The 17,398-nt window shown below is 44.2% G+C and overlaps 1 protein-coding gene across 2 annotated transcripts in view; it reads left to right on the top strand.

The window, feature by feature from the left end:
* The window catches only part of ABCC1 (ATP binding cassette subfamily C member 1 (ABCC1 blood group)), a gene marked incomplete at its 5' end in the record, with an annotated part of 143,173 nt that overhangs the window by 27,507 nt on the left and 98,268 nt on the right, over positions 1-17,398 (top strand). For both annotated transcript variants that reach the window (XM_081089064.1, XM_081089065.1), the window contains 2 exons: positions 8,859-9,035; positions 15,364-15,489. In XM_081089064.1, the coding sequence (XP_080945190.1) occupies positions 8,859-9,035; positions 15,364-15,489 (303 nt within the window). The remainder of the gene's footprint in view (positions 1-8,858; positions 9,036-15,363; positions 15,490-17,398) is intronic.

The raw sequence follows: 17,398 nt of genomic DNA, 5'->3' as shown, positions 1-17,398 counted from the left end.
GGGCCTGCCCAGGGCCACTTCTTGCCTCTCCCTGGCATGATTCTGGTGGCTTCTGGATCTGATCCCACTGAGAGGAGCAGTGGTGCCCCTGGGATGGCATAGAATGTTTAGGGTGGACCAGTGTCACACTGAGGGAGCATGGTGGGCAGAGTAACGGCCCCTCCAAAGATGCCCATGACATCATCCCTGGAATCTGTGACGATGTTAGGTGGCATGGCAAAGGGAGTGAAGGTGCAGATGGAGTTGAGTTTGCCATCAGCTGACCTTGAGATGGGAGATTATCCTGGGCTATCTGTCTGGGCCCACACTCACCACAAAGGCCCTTGAACAGGGTGGCAGGAGAGTGAACCAGGGCCATGGCAGCATGAGAAGATGGCTGACACTGCTGCCTTTGAAGGTGGACGATGGGGCCATGAGCCCAGGCATGTGGGTGACCTCTGGAAGCTGGAAAAGGCAAAGAAATGGAGTCTCCCTTAGAGTTTCCAGGAGGAGCACAGCCCTGCCTGCTCACACCTTGACCTTGGCCCACTGAGACCCATTTCAGATTTCCTATATCTGATAAAAATTGTGTTGTTTTAAGATGCTAAGTTTATGGTAATTTGTAGCAGCAGCAATAAGTAACTGGTTCTGAATGTCGTCGTCCTGGTGATTTGAGGACTCAAATCTTCCTCTTGGCCCAGATTCCCCATGGGCAAGAGCACGTGCTCCTGAAAGCCCTGTTAAAATGTATCCATTACCCGTCACCAGGAGCCAGCATGGGGGTTTGGGGACTCAATCAGGCTTCCCAGGTTTGAGCCCCAGCCTCATCACTTATTAGTTGGGTGATTTGAGGCAAGTTATTTGATTTCTCTGTTCTCAGTTTCCTGGGGATCTAAACAGTCTTCCTTTCCCTGACTGGGTGGCTCAGTTGGTTGAAGTGTTGCTCCATACACTGAAAGGTTTGGGGTTTGATCCCTGGTCAGGACACATACCTAGGTTGCAGGTTCCATTCCTGGTTGGGGTGCATATGGCAGGCAACCAATCAATGCTTCTCTCTCACATCAATGTTTTTCTCCCTCCCTTTCTAAAATTAATAAAAAATAGTCTTCATGAGGATTAAAAAAACAAATCTCTCTTCTAGGTGTTCATGAAGATTAAGTGAGTTATTCACATAAAATGCAAAAAACAGTGCTTGGTACATTGTGCTCAGTTAAAGCTAGCTGGTATTATTTTCAATAGATTATCATATTAAGGCTATAATGCTATAAACTCCTTTTATTTTTATTACTGACAGAATTAAGATTACTGTTAATAGCTCTTTATAGAGCATGACTATAGACACTGAGCTGAATCCTGTGTGTATGTAATTTTATTCTTTAGAATAGCTTTTGGAGATAGGTATGCTTAGCCTTAGTCAGTCATAGATGAGGCTCAGAGAGCTTGAGTAACTTGTCTAAGGTCACCCAGTGGATAAATAGAGAAGAATGCTGGACCCGTAAGAAAAGGGACAAGCGGATAGACAGTCTATCAGAATTTGTTTTACTAGGATACTTTGTATTGTGAGAGCACATTCATTTTCAACTTGTGTGAACAATAAAGTAAATTTATTGGGAATTCCAGTGGGAGGGTGGGCTGCAGGTGAAGCTTGATCCATCTGCCCACAATCACACTAAGCACCAGGTTTTTTCATCTCCATCTTTTATGACGGCAGCTTCCTTCTCACACTGGCCATGGTGGTGCCTCCCTTCCTTTCCCCTCGCAGCACTCGGTGCTTCCCTTGTAAATGGCTGAGACACCTGTAAACTCCGCATCTTCACCCTGAAACTTTGGCGACAAGAGAGGATGTATTCTTGCTGTGGTTGGCTCTGTTTGGGTCAAGTGCCCATTTTTTAAAAAAATTCTCACCTGAGGATATTTCCCCATTGGCTTTTAGATAGAGTGGAAGGGAGAGCTGGGGGTGGGAGCAAAGAGAAACATCGATATGAGAGAGACACATCGATTGGTTGACAGAGGCCAGGGAATCCAGCCTGCATCTGAGGCACATGCCCTTGACCGAACTGAACCCGAGACCCTTCAGTCCACAGGCCAATGCTCCATCCACTGACCAAACCTGCTGGGGCTCAAATGCCCACTTTTGAGCTAATCACCAGCCTGTGAGTAATGGCCTCTGTTGATTGGCTGATGCTAATGAGGGCCTGAGTGTGTGGCTGAGAATAGAGGGTTTGTTTATGAATGAGAGCCAGGGGCTGTTGCCAGAGAAGGAGAAATGTGCATGGGGGTTGGGGTGGGGACCACATAGACCCACTGCAGCATGGCCTTTGGGAAGATGTCTTATTTCCTGGTGCCTCAGTTTCCTCATCTGTGAGATGGGGATAACAGCAGCGTCTCTTCTTGTGAGAACTGAGTAGCGTCGTAGGCGTGGGAGACTTGGAGCAGCGCTCAGAACATGTTGGTTGTCATTCCGCCCAGAGAGAGAAATTTCATGAACTTCCAAAGCTCGTGGGCCAAGCTGATTTGGACTTGTGCCCCAGATCCTGAATGTCAGGGCTGAGGGCAGGGGGCGTAGAAGGCGACTAAGCTGTGGAGGTGTCCTGTGAAGAGAAGCCTCTGTCCGGGAGTCTGGGGATGCACTTTCTCTATTGACAAGCCCTGAGCCAGCCCCCCCACCCCACCCCACCCCCGAACCCCCCGCCCCCGCTCGTCCTCGGAGTGCAGTGCCTGGGCCAGCGCTGGGGACTGTTTCCTGGTCTCACATTTCCTGGGCTGAATTTCATTTCCCAGCAGCTGGGGGTGGACAGAATCAGAGCAGAGGTTCCATCAGCCTGGGGTTGGGGGTAGAGAGTGAACGGCAGACTCATCCTTCCTTAAGCCTTATAATTAGGTCTTCAGCGTTTGTTGCACCCACCCCCTGCCCCCCTCACCCCGGAAACACCAAACAGGAGGGCCCACACTGCTTGTCTCCAGGAGTTTGGACAGTGGAGACATCCAGGTTCCAGCCGGCAGGGAACATGCAGAAGGTCCCCAACACTCTTATCTTTGCTCCTGTGACAGTTGTGGTCAGGGACACCGTTGGCTGGGTAGGAGCAGCGACAGGTCGTGTGGGGGCTGGGGTGGGACAGCCTGCGTTGGCTGCGTTCTGCAGCAGTGAAAGTTCATGTTCACAATCCTGTTTCCCCTTTTCATGCTCCCTTTCCTTCCTGGCTCCATCTCCGCCCTCTGGGTCAGGGCCCGGGCATCCGGCTTTGAGCAGGAAGCTGCCCTCTGAAGAGTCACCGCCTTCCTTTGCTAAGCATTTCTGTGATCCCTCCTTCCTGGGCCCCGCATCCTTAGATCCCCCATTTCCTCTTGCTCACTTCTTCACTTCAGCTCTTCTTTGTCCTTTAAGCTTCCTGACTCTGGGCAGTGCTTGTGGGAGAGGTGGTGACTATTACTAATTATTAGTATCTGCTACTTGTAGTTAAGTGACCTGCCCAGGTTCACATAAGGTCAGGGCCTAAATTTTAATCCCTATTCACTCCACCAGAAAGCCAGGGATCAGTGCTAGGTTGTACTTGGATGGATTTTTATGTTTTAAAAAGTAAAGTAGGAAATAATGCCTGGGGGTGGGGCATGGCTTGGGCCACTTGTTTACTTAATAACCTCTGGGGCCTGCTGGGTAGCAGGACAGGAGTCACAGGTAAATACAGCACGGACCTGGCACGGAGGTCCTTGCATGGCCCTTGCAGGACAGAGATGTTGACAGACATATAAGAAAACCATTGCAGGGGAGGACAGGCTGTCTCATGGTTTAGGGAGTGAGGGGGAAGGCTTCTTAAAGGAGGGACCTGAGTTGGGTTTTGAAGGATGAATAGGAGTTTGTTGTGATGGAAAGACATTCCAGGGAGACCATCTAGCAAGAGATATGCCAAAGAACCACTCATTTGTCTATCAGCTGGGCAGAGACCATGGCCTTCCTGAGTCTCCAGTGCCTTGAGCAGTGTCTGACACATGCCTGGCAAATGCTTATTTGAGTGAATGCCTCAGTTGACACACTGGGGAAAAGGGCAGGAGAAACTGTAGAAGGAACAGATGGAGCTTGAATGTGGAAGGCCTCATGAACCGTCGCAGGGATCAGCTCTCAGAGGCAATAGGGAGCCATTGGAGGAGAGAGAGCAATCAGATCTGTCCCATATATTAACACACATATTAAAGTCTATGAATTTTCCGCTCAGCACCTGAGTGTTTTTATTTATTTATTTTTTAAATTTGTTTTTTCAAGTATACTTCTAAAAAGTGACCTTACAAATAAGCGTCTTTGTGTGTACTGTGAGGCATGTACCAGTTATTTATTCCAGGCTGCATTGTTTGTAAGAGCAACCCAATGCCCAGTCAGCAGGAGACTAAGTAAGTAAAGTAAAGTCCTACAGTGGAGTATAAATCAGCCAGCACAGAGAAGAAGGAAACTGTTCATGTGCAGTGCAGGATGGTCTTTAAGACCTGTTATTAAGAGAAAAAAAGCAAAAGCAAGATTCAGAACAGTAAATGGAGTATGCTTCCTTCCATTTGATAACAGAAAATATATATTACTAGAGGCCCAGTGCATAAAATCGTGCATGGCAGGGCCCCTCAGCCAGCCTGCACCCTCTCGCAGTCCAGGAGCCCTCGGGGGGTGTCTGACTGCAGCCTTAGGCCCACTGCCAGTAGTCGGACATCCTTAGTGCTGCCCTGGAGGTGGGAGAGGCTCCCGCCACCGCCACTGTGCTCACCAGCTATAAGCCTGGCTTCTGGCTGAGTGGTGCTCCCCCTGAGGGAGCGCACTGTCCACCAGGGGGCAGCTCCTGCGTTGAGTGTCTGCCTCCTGGTGGCCAACGTGCGTCATAGGGACCCGTTGTGCTACCGTCGGTCAATTTGCATATTAGCCTTTTATTGTATAGTATTTTTGTTATATATGCATAAGGTATGTTCGGGAAGGATACATAGAAACATAAAATTCCTCTAGAGAGAGGAACTGAGGGATTAGGGACCAGAATGGGAAGATGGCCTTTCTCGTCCTTTGTTCAAAAATAAAAGTAAGCTATCAAGAATAAAGCAGATCTATGTTATTGGTGAAGATCAGTTTCTAATATTAGTTAAGTAAAAAAAGTAAGATAAAGAACATGTATGTATTATTGTACCTTTTAGGGAGACAAAATAGATACACTATTTGGAAGATAATCTAGAAGAACATACAAGGTGTTAGCAATGGTAGGTTTTGCCTGTGGGGTGGAATGGGGGTCTGTGAGTTCAGGGAAGAAGGCTTATTTTTCACAGTATACCATTTTGTGTAATTTGAAAAAATCCAGTACATAAATGTATTATCTATTAAAAATAAATACAGCCGCCTGGTGTGGCTCAGTGGTTGAATGTTGACCTATGTACCAGGAAGCCACTGGTTTGATTCTTGGTCAGGGCACATGCCTGGGTTGCGGGCTCGATCCTGGCAGGGGATGTGCAGGAGGCAGCCGATCAATGTTGATGTTCCTCTTTCATTGATGTTTCCATCTCTCTCTCCCTCTCCCTTGCTCTCTCTCTAAAAATCAGTAAAACATATTTTTTAAAAAAGATAAATACAAAGGGAGAGAGAGAGAGAGAGAGAGAGAGAGAGAGAGAGAGAGAGAGAGATGGATGTGTGGGTGGGTGTGTGGTGGGTGGATTGATGGATGGATAGATGGATGTGTTGTGTGGCTGGGAGATGGAAGGGTAGGTAGATGGGTGGATGGATAGACAGGTAGATAAATGGATAAGTTGGTACATGGATGGTTCAGTAGATGTATGTATGGATAGACTAGTGAGTAGATGGATGGATGGATGGATGGATAGTTAGATGGGTGGGTTTACAAATGAGTGGGTAGATATATCTATAAATGCATATATGGATATATAGATGGGTAATATAACTTTAGCTGTAGTGGGGAGAACGTAGTGGGGCTGAAATGTCTCACATATGAACCGAGCTTGTATACATAACTGTATATAGTAGGCCCCACCAGTATTTTCTTATTAGAAGGGCAAATTCCTATGGAATGAGCTTTTCCTGGCAATTGCTCAGAAACCGTACTGTATATAATAAACACCAACAGTTGAATCCTTTTTTTCCCACCATCACTTAAGAATTACAAGTGATGTGAAACCAGTTAAAATAAAACCAGTCTTTGATTTAAATCACTCATATGATCAAATTTCAAATGCCCAAGTTCATAGAGGCATAAACTTTGTCCTAAGGCAGTGGTTCTCAACCTGTGGGTCGCCAACCTGTGGGCTGCGACCCCTTTGGGGGTCGAACGACCCTTTCACAGGGGTTGCCTAAGACCATCGGAAAACACATACATAATTACATATTGTTTTTGTGATTAATCACTATGCTTTAATTATGTTCAATTTGTAACAATGAAAATACATCCTGCATATCAGATATTTACATTATGATTCATAACAGTAGCAAAATTACAGTTATGAAGTAGCAACGAAAATAATTTTATGGTTGGGGGTCACCACAACATGAGGAACTGTATTAAAGGGTCGCGGCATTAGGAAGGTTGAGAACCACTGTCCTAAGGGTTTCTTTGTGTTTAGAAGTTGCCTAGCTAAATACCTTTGTGTGTGTTAATCACTTAAAGTTTACATTTCATTGATTTCTTGTTTTTGGTTCTGGAAAAAACCCGTTTATATCATAATATCATTTATCAATTATACATTCAAAAAACCAGTTTACTAGTAGGTACTTGTTTACATACCTAGATCTCTCTTTTTTAAGTCAGATTCTTTATTTTAAAATTATCTTTACCATTTTTAAGTGTATGCTTCAGTTGTATTAAGTATACTCACCTTGTTGAACGTAACTAGGTCTCTTTTTTGAAATGCTTGGAACATAATGTTTTGATCATATTGTCAAATGTTTTTTTTTTAAGTGAAATGATCTGCTGTTCCCATCACGTTCTCTTAACATTCGTTGATGTGCCTTTAAAATTTGGACAGAGCTGTGAGGTTTCAGGTTTCTTGGAGTTCCTTGGTGATCTTACTGGGGGAAGGCTTGGCACCAGGTATCTGGAGAGAACATCATCCAGTGGTAGACAGAGAAAGAAACCTAGGAGAGATGTGGGCTGCATGGAGACTGTGGCCAACTAACTGAAACACACAGACCCTATTCTGAGACTGGCTCCTCCCCAACTCTTGCGGGTGGTTCTGAAGCAGGAATATGGGCGCAGGGCTGCCATATTTTCTGATTTTTTAAGAGTAGCCAGAAATCCAAATTTTTATATGAAGTTTTCTGATTTGAAATGTTTTGCAGTTAACCTAAATTTTTTTTAAAAGTCTTCTTAAAACAACAATAAGAATAAAACATCTGTGGTCAAATTGGCCTGCGGGCCACCTGTTTCCGATCTCTAAGTTTATCTGATATAATCAAAGAGATAGAAAATTGAGACCCCCCAAATAAGGTAATAACTTTTCCCAAGGTTGTGTAACTGGTCAGTGGTCAGATGAGGATTTGAATTAAATTGTCCATTACTGAAGACTGACCGCGGGTTGAAGTTTATTCTTGGGCAGATATACTTGATCTATATATGTCTATATTTATCTATCTGGTATGTCTCTTTTAACAAAATATAGGTGGTTTCTTAAAAAAAAAAAATAGAAGTACTTACAACAAACTTGTTACCAAGGATGGATAGCTTAGTCATTAACTGCAGGGACCCAGAACCAAATTGCCTGAGTTTGAATTCCGCTGCAGATCTTACCAGCTGTGTGATACTAGACAAGTCATTGAACCTCTCTGTGTCTCAGTTTTCCTATCTGAAAAAGGAGGGATAAAGTACGTATAGAATTAAAAGGGATAATACATAAGAAGTAACTTAAAATAGGGCCTCGCACAATTTAGGTGTTTTCGATGATGATGATGATGGTGATGGTGCTGATGGAGCTGATGAAAGTGATTGTAATAGTAATGATGGTAATGGTAGTAATGATAATGGTGAAGAAAATGATAATGGTGAGGGTGAGGAAGAAGATTAGAAAGTCCTCAATTCACAAGATAGTAAAGTAGGAATGATCCATATGACTAAAGGACTCCTCTGTTTACAGGGAAGTACCCCTGCAAGATTCCTTTAAATGGATGTCTCCATCTTTGTACAACAATGGAATTTGCCATAGTTCCTAGGAACCTGTCTGTTATGTGCAATGAGGCATCTCTTTTTTTTTTTTTTAAATATATTTTATTGATTTTTTACAGAGAGGAAGGGAGAGAGATAGAGAGTTAGAAACATCGATGAGAGAGAAACATTGATCAGCTGCCTCCTGCACATCTCCCACTGGGGTAGTGCCCGCAACCCAGGTACATGCCCTTGACCGGAATCGAACCCGGGACCCTTGAATCCGCAGGCCGACGCTCTATCCACTGAGCCAAACCGGTTTCGGCACAATGAGGCATCTCTTATTCCTGATCCCTTGTTTCATAGTTTTTCTGGCTACTGAACTTTCCAGGTTGCATATTCTGCCTGAGAGGGCTTCAGGAGCAGGGGTCTTGTTTTTCTTGAACCCCATGACAGCTGGTTTTTTTAAAAAGTATTTTTATTGATTTTGAGAGAGAGAGGAAGGGGAGAGGGAGAGAGAGAGAGAAACATTGATGTGAGTGAGAAATAAAACATCAATCAGCTGCCTCCTGCACACCCCACTACTGGGCATTGAGACTGCAGCCTGGGCGTGTGCCTTGACTGGGAATTGAACCAGCAACCTTTCGGTGCACAGGACAGCACCCAACCAACTGAGCCATACTGAGCCAGGGTGACAACTAGTTTTGAATTACACACAAGCCCCATCACTCTTTGGCACACCCATTGACCCTGTGCTTGTGTTTGTTTCTACAGGACTGGAACGTCACGTGGTACACCAGCAATCCCGACTTCACCAAGTGCTTTCAGAACACCGTCCTTGTGTGGGTGCCTTGTTTTTACCTCTGGGTCAGCTTCCCCTTCTACTTCCTCTATCTTTCCCACCATGACCGGGGCTACATTCAGATGACACATCTCAACAAAGCCAAAACTGTAAGTCATCATGGGGAGAGGGGTGTTCCTGGATGGGGAGTAGTGGTTGGTGAAAACTAACATGTTTCTTCTACTTCATTGGCCCTGAGTTCCTTTTTCTAAAAGACAGAACAATGATGTGGTAGATAAGACTGGGGCCCTGCATTCAGACATGGGTTCACTTATCATCTCTGTCCCTTACTAGCTGTAGGACCTTGAGCACATTTCTTAATCTCCATGAGGCTGTGCCACTGGGCCCCATAGAACACCTACTACATTAAGCCATTCTACCAGGACTGGGAGACATAGAAGATCTACCTAACACATAGAAACAAACTCAGAGAGGCAGCCAAAATGGTGAGACAAAGAAACATGTCCCAACAGAAAGAACAGGAGAAATCTTCAGAAAAAAGAACTAAATAAAACTTGAAGGCAAGCAATCGGGATACAGAGTTTAAAACAATGGTGATGTGGATGCTCAAGGAACTTAATGAGAACCTCAACAGCATTAAAAAGGACATAGAAACCATAAAAAAGAACCAGTCAGAAATGAAGAACACAATAACTGAAATGAAGAATACACTAGAAGGAGTCAACAACAGATTTGATGAAACAGAGGATCAAAGCAGTCATTTAGAAGACAAGGTAGCAGAAAACACCCAATCAGAACATCAAAAAGAAAAAAGAATTCTGAAAAATGAGGACAGTTTAAGGGTGCTCAGGGACAACATCAAGTATTGAAAAGAGAGAGCAAGGGATTGAGAACCTATTTGAAGAAATAATGAAAATTCTTCCTTCACCTGGTGAAGGCAAAATACACACAAGTCCAGGAAGTGCAGAAAGTTCCACAAAGAGGCCCACATCAAGACACATCATAATTAAAATGGCAAAGGTTAAAGACAAAGAGAGAATCTTAAAAGCAGCAAAAGAAAAGCAGTTAGTTACCTATAAGGGAGCTCCCATAAGACTGTCAGCTGATTTCTCAACAGAAACTTGGCAGACCAGAAGGGAGTGGCACAAAATATGCTAAGTGATGAATTGCAAGGTCCCAAAACCGAGATCACTCTACCCAGCAAAGCTATCATTTAGAATCAAAGGACAGATAAAGAGCTTCTCAGACACACACACACACACACACACACACACACACACACACACACACAAAAGCAAAAGGAGTTCATCACCACTAAGTGAGTATTATAAGAAATGTTGAAAGGTCTTCTTTAAGAAGAAGAAGAAAAAAAGAAAGATAAGAATATGAATAATAAATTGGCAATAAATATATACTAGTATCTATCAACAATTACTGTAAATGCAAATGGATTAAATGCTTCAATCAAAAGACATATGGTGGCTAAGTGATAACAAAACCAAACCCTTGCATATGCTGTCTACAGTAGACGCGCTTCAGATCTAAAGACAACCACAAACTGATAGTAAAGGGATAGAAAAAGATATTTCATGAAAATGGAAAAAAAAGCTGGAGTAGCAATACTTAATATCAGACAAAATAGACTTTAAAACAAAGGCTATAACAAGAGACAAAGAAGGACAGAGCAGTTCCACTTTGGGATATTTATCCAAAGAAACCCCAAACACTAAACCAAAAAGACATTTATATCCATATGTTCATTGCAGCTTTATTTACAGCTAGAGGCCCGGTGCACAGATTCATGCACCGGTGGCGTTCCTTGGTCTGGCCTGCGCCCTCTCGCAATCCAGGACCCGTCAGGATGTTGGAGAGCTGGTTTCGGCCCAGTCCCCACAGGCCAGGCTGAGGGACCCCACCAGTGCATGAATTTGTGCACTGGGCCTCTGGTATGCATATAAGATCTTTGGTTAATCTCTTCCCGCCCTCCACCCTCTTCCTTTCCCGCTGAGATTCATCAGTCTGTTCCATGTTTCCATGCTTGTGGTTTCTGCTCCTGCATTGAGTGTCTGCCCTCTTGTGGTCAGTGCACGTCATAGCTACTGGTGGGTCGGCCGGTCAGCCGGTCGCTTAGGCTTTTATATATATAGATAGCCAATATATGGGAGCAATCTAAATGTCCATCAATACACAAATATATAAACAATATATAAATAGATATGTATAATATGATCCAGCCACAAAAAAGAATGAAATCTTGTCATCTGCAACAACATGAATGGACCCAGAGGGTATTGTGCTTAGTGAAATAAGTCAGACAGAGAAAGACAAATACCATATGATTTCACTTATATATGGAATCTAAAAAACAAAAGCAGAATAGAAACAGACTCATAGATACAAAGAACATTTTTACCTTTGCCAGATGGGAGAGGTGTTGGGGGCTGGGTCAAAAAGGTGAAGGGATTTAGAAGTACAAATTGGGAGTTACAGAATAGTTATGGGGATGTAAAGTATAGCATAGGGAATATATTTAATAATATTGTAATAACTATGTATGGTATCAGATGGGTACTAGATTTATTGGGGTGATTACTCGTAAGTGATAGAAAGGTCTAATCACTGAGTGAGTGTGTGCCAAAATTAATATTATATTGTATATCAACTGTAATTGAAAAATAAAAAATTATTTCAAAAATTATTTCATAACTGGAGGTACAGACTCCAGTTATAAAATTAGTAAGTCATGGGCTATAATGTACAGCACAGGAAGTATAGTCAATAATATTGTAATAACTGTACAGTGACAGATGATTACCAGACATACGTGGTAATCGCATCGTAAGGTCTGTAAATGTAGAATCACTATGTTGTACTCTTGAAACCAGTATAATACATGTCCACCATGATTTAAAAAATAAAATAAGGCAAAAAAAGAAAAGTTTTTATCCTGAGATAATTTCAAACTATAGCCAAGTTGCAAGAATGATACCAAGGACTCGCCCTAGCCCTGTTTCCTCGTTGCTCGTAGTCACCGATTTTTAAGATTTTGTCATATTTGTTTTATCTTTATGCATACATTATTTAATTTTTCTGAATCATTTGAGAGTAGGTAGCAGCCACCATGCCCCTTTACTGCTTAATTTTTCAAAATAACTTTTCTTGAAGCGTGGATATTCTCTTAATGTAACCACAGTATAATTACTAAATTCAGAAAATTTAACATGAACACTTAAAAGAAAAATCTGTCTATCTCCCCATTTTTCCAGTTGTCCCAACACTATTCTTTTGAGCATTTTCCGCCCAGTTCAGAATCCAGTCCAATGTCATGTATTGCATTGAATCATGTTGTCTCTTTAGTTTTCTTTACTCTAGAAGATCTCTTCTCCTTTCTTTTTTTTTATGGCATTGACATAATTGAAGAATGTGGGCCAGCTGTTTCATTTTCTTTTTAAATTTAATAATCTTGCCTTAGTCTTTTTTTATTATTAATTTATTTTTATTGATTTCAGAGAGGAGGTGAGAGGGAGAGAGAGATAGAAACATCAATGATGAGAGAGAATCATTGATTGGCTGCCTCCTGCATACCCCTTACTGGGGATGAAGCCTGCAACCAGGGCATGTGCCCTGACCAGGAATTGGATGGTGACCTTTTGGTTCATAGCTTGACACTAAACCACTGAGCCACATCGGTTGGGCATGGGCCAGTTATTTTATTTATTTAAATTATTTTATTTTTTTAAAATATATTTTTATTGATTTCAGAGAGGAAGAGGGAGGGAGGGAGGGAGGGAGGAAGAGAGAGAGAGAGAGAGAGAGAGAGAGAGAGAGAGAGAGAGAAAGAGAAACATCAATGATAAGAGAGAATCATTGATCGGCTGTCTCCTGCATGCCCCCTACTGGGGATTGAGCCTGCAACCTGGGAATGTGTCTTGGCTGGAGTCCAACCCAGGACCCTTCAGTCTGCAGGCTGATGCTCTATCCACTGAGCCAGATAGGCTAGGGGTGGGCAGTTATTTTAGAGCAGTGGTTCTCAACCTTGGCTGCACATTAGAATCACCTGGGAATCTTTTTAAAATCCTGATTTCTGGGCCTCACCCTCCAGAAATTCTGTTTCTTTGTTATGGGGTGGGGCCACAACATTAGTAACAAAGAAACAGAATTTCCGGAGGATGAGGCCCAGAAATCAGGATTTTAAAGAGATTCCCAGGTGATTCTAATGTGCAGCCAAGGTTGAGAACCACTGTACTAGAGGGATGGCGTGTCCTCAATCTGTTATATCTAGGTCTGCATGGCAAACAGCTCGCTGATGGAGTTAATTTTGTTCGTTTAGTCAAAGTGTCATCTGGTTTCTCCAGTGCACAGTTACTATTTTTCCACTTGCAAGAATAAGCCTTCTGAGGGGAAGAGACTTAGAGCATGTATCTATCCGGCTCCTCATTCCACTTTTTCCTGATGACTTAGATGCATCTCAGTAGTTTTTTTGTGTGCGTGTTTTTTTGCAAGGCCCATGCTTTATGAACACATTCTCACAGGTCTGAATTTTTTTTTTTTATTGATTACTTAGAGAAAGAGGAAAGGAGAGGGGGAGAAAGAGAAACATCGATCGGCTGCCTCCCGGACACATCCTGACCGGGGATCGAACTGGCGACCTTTCAGTGTATGGGACGGTGCTCAACCAACTGAGCCACCCAGGCCAGGGCTCTGAATTTGATACACAAAGATTATTAGTTCATTTTACAGTTTCTGAAATCAACTGTTCAAAAGGTAAATTCTGACACCATGGTTGACGTAGCAAAGGAATATATCAAAACAAAGAAAAACTTCACCCAAATACTGACATTTAAAAGACACATTTGTAAAATATGCTATTTATTAAGTATACTTGAACAAAGTATATGTGGAATGAATTCCATTCATTATGGAGTTAGTTTCTAGTAAACACTTATTGACACGAGAGAAAACCCCTGGCATCTGAGCACTTGTTTTCAAGTGCTCCCAGTCTATGCTAAAAAAATGAAGCATGACAAATAATTTCTGAGGCACTAATTTGAATCTCAGAAGTGGAAGGGCTAGTATGTAGGGCAAATTACCGAGGAGTCAGAAAGGCTGGCGCCTGCAACTTAGTGTGGCTTTGCCGTTGCCTGAGTATCATTAGGGATGCAATAAAAGTCTCAAGAGGTCCTTTAAATTTTATAATTATACTTCTCAGAAATATTTCAAAGCTACATTACCCAAGACTCATTCCCATAAACCCTTGGTAAACAGGAAAACTTCAATGATTTTACTGACGCTCTCTGTCCCTTTGCTTATATCGCCATTGAAACCTGTCTCATTCACACTGCAGTCCAAACCTATCTCAAAATGCAGTCTGCTTCCCTAACCTGAGCTAGATCTAATGCCTTCCTCTTCCTCTGGGAGCACTTTGTACTTCTCCTATTTGCCTTTAAAATGTGAGTCAGATCTTGTCCTGGCCTTGTTCAAAAACCTTCTGGTAACGCCTCCCCACAGAGAATAAGATCCAGAAGTCCTCACCGCTCCCTTCAGCCATCTCCTACGAAGCCCGTTGCTCCTTCCACCATAGCCATAACCCACTGATCGCGTTCCCAAACCAGGCACTTGCTGTTCTCTCCGCCTGACTTGTTCATTCCCTTAATTGTTCATTTTTGGCTCTTCACTCAGATGTCACCTGATCAGAGAGGTCTTCCCTCACCTGTTTTGTTTTTCCTCAGATCACTTATTACCTTCTGGCTTTATAATATGTATTTTTCAGTTTGCTTCTTACCTGTTTCCATTCCATTAGAATCTCAGCTCCATGAAGGCAGGCACTTGTGTTTTTTTTGTTCACTTTTGGATCCTTGGCACCTTGAAAAGTATGTGGCCCATTGCAAGCCCCCAATACATTTTGACTGGATGAATGGTTATTGTGAGAGAGGCCGTAGGCAAGCTGCTGGCATTGCTGATATAGATAACGTTGAGACTGAGATCTTGTTTTCAAGTGCTGGGGCGAATAGTGACCAGACCAACCGTGGGCAAACTACGGCCCGCGGGGCCCGTTTGAAATGAATAAAACTAAAAAAACAAAACAAACAAACAAACAAAAAAACATACCCTTTTATGTAATGATGTTTACTTTGAATTTATATTAGTTCACACAAACACTCCATCCATGCTTTTGTTCCGGCCCTCCGGTCCAGTTTAAGAACCCATTGTGGCCCTCGAGTCAAAAAGTTTGCCCACCCCTGGACCAGACAGATTAAGTCATGCCAGGGGCGCAGGAGGGGATAGTATACTGGTCACAGAGCAGCATGGGAGGGCTCAGACGGTGGCTCACCCTACTTGGCACTTGCGTGTGTTCCGGAGGATGTGTGCTGTGTTCAAGGACCATAGCTGATAATGTAGGAGTTGGCTGGTCCCCTGGAGGCTGAGCTGGGAAGTTCCAGTGCTGTCCGTTGTAAGACGTGTTTTCTTCTCTTCCAGGCCTTGGGGTTTTTGCTGTGGATTGTCTGCTGGGCAGACCTCTTCTACTCTTTCTGGGAAAGAAATTGGGGCAACTTCCCGGCCCCGGTGTTTCTGGTCAGCCCAACCCTCTTGGGCATCACCATGGTAAGTAGGAGGTGGCTGCCCGCCAGGCAGTATGGAGATCAAAAGCAGTGGCCAGCATTTAAAAATGAGAAGATCTCACAGTAAAAATCCACAAATCTGGCTTCTCTCAAAAAACTCAAAGGTCCGGCAGCACTAGACACAGTCTCTGGGGCAGCAGTCGGCTGGAGCTGAGAGGTGACTGCAGCCTTTCAATGGGGCAAGCGTGGTCCAGTTGTCACAGTCGCCACTGCCTTTGCCCTCCCTGCGCCCGAGGCCGAGTGCAGGTGCCGTCCTGCGCTGCACCTGCTGTTCTCTGTTCTTGCACTGGCCAGCTCATCACTTACAGTAGTTGCCTGGGCCCCTTGAGCTTTCAGGCTCTGCACAAGGAGTGGATGCCAAGCTGAACGAGAGACCACCCTGCCCCATGTGGGTCCCTCATTTAGTGGGAGATGCAAACAGGGGAACTGCTTTATCACTGCTTTATTATATCTGATTCTCAGAACAACCCTGTGAGATAGGCCCTGCTTTGTCTCCGTTTTAAGGTGAGGAGGTTAAGGCCCAGAGAGGTTATGTACCCTGCTGAAGGTCACACAGCTAATACATGGTCTAGCAAGGGGTGGTCACTCAGAGGTCACGCTTTTAGTCCTTGCATTCCACAATGACATGCTCTGAGTGAAGGCCATTCCTACAGGGTACCATGTCCCTTGGGTCCTCTGAGGAGCTGGAACGTCCTCGGCAAGCGTGGCCCTGAGTGTTGTAGAGGGAGGAGAGAGCAAGTTTGGGGCAGGATGTTTTGAGCAGAGAGAACAGTATGTCCAAGGGAGGGTCGAGGCCAAAAGGAAGCATAAGGAGGAGGACGATGAGCCTTTCTTGAAGCAAGAAGGTCGAGTGGGGGTTCTGGGGGTAGACCAGGGTTGGGGAATGTCTGGTCCGGGGCCACATAAGACCCATGAAATCATTCGGTCTGGCCTGCCAAGGCAACTGCAGGCGGGACTCAAAATTCAATGAATCTAGGAGCTGTTTTCATAGCAACATACATTTATATTAAGCGAATAATATTAATTAAATGATGTTATAAATATCCACATGGCTCTTGGCAGAAAAAAGGTTCCCCACCCCTGTGGTAGACAGTGAATGCAACAGAAGGGGGTCAAGGAAGGCAAGTTGGAGCCAAGTTGTGAAGGACCAGGAATCTTTCTAGCACAGGTTAACAGTGTGTGCTCTGTACCAGGCACTACCCTAGTCCCTTTGCATAATAATTCATTTAAGTATGTTGGCTCATTAATCCCATTTTGTAGATAAGCAAGTTGAGACACAGATAAGAGATAAAACGGGCCCAAGGTCACAGCCAGTAAGCAGCAGAGCCGGCTTCACACGCAAGCTATCTGGTCCAGTGTGTTGGTGGGACTCTTTGCTAATACCTGGCACCTGTGCAGGGCTTTGCTTTCCTTTGTGCCCCCAGAGCCTGGCACTGTGCCTGACATGCAATAAGCGCTCCACAAACGTATTGCGGGAATGGGGAAATGAAGGGCTTGGTTTTGCTGGCCTGGAGGTCTTGACCTCTACATTTTGGCAAAAGAGAGTCAAGGTGGACTAGTTTGGGCTGTGATGACTCATATTCCCTTAACTTTCCCTGTTCCTGGTCTTCTGATTCTTCATTCAGACCTTTGTCTGTGGTACCGGCACACAGGTATGACGGGGTGAGGGTCACCGGGCTTTGTCCCCCCCCAGGGCTCTGAGCTGGGCTGGCCAAGAGGTGAACTGGCCTGTGAAATGCTCAGTCTCTCTCCTCAGGGCTCCAGGAGGGAAGGACCAGCCCTGCTCTTCCTGTTGCAGGAACATTCTCCCGACATGCCCGGGGACCGGAATATACAGGCACTCTGAGTATGGGATGCGAGGCAGTCAGCAAATGTTTTTCATTCCTAATATG

This window comes from Myotis nattereri (assembly GCF_964212035.1).
Source record: "Myotis nattereri genome assembly, chromosome: 4".
Taxonomy (NCBI): Eukaryota; Metazoa; Chordata; class Mammalia; order Chiroptera; family Vespertilionidae; genus Myotis; species Myotis nattereri.
Note: the sequence above shows the minus strand (reverse complement) of the source record. Positions and strands in the feature narration are given on the sequence as shown.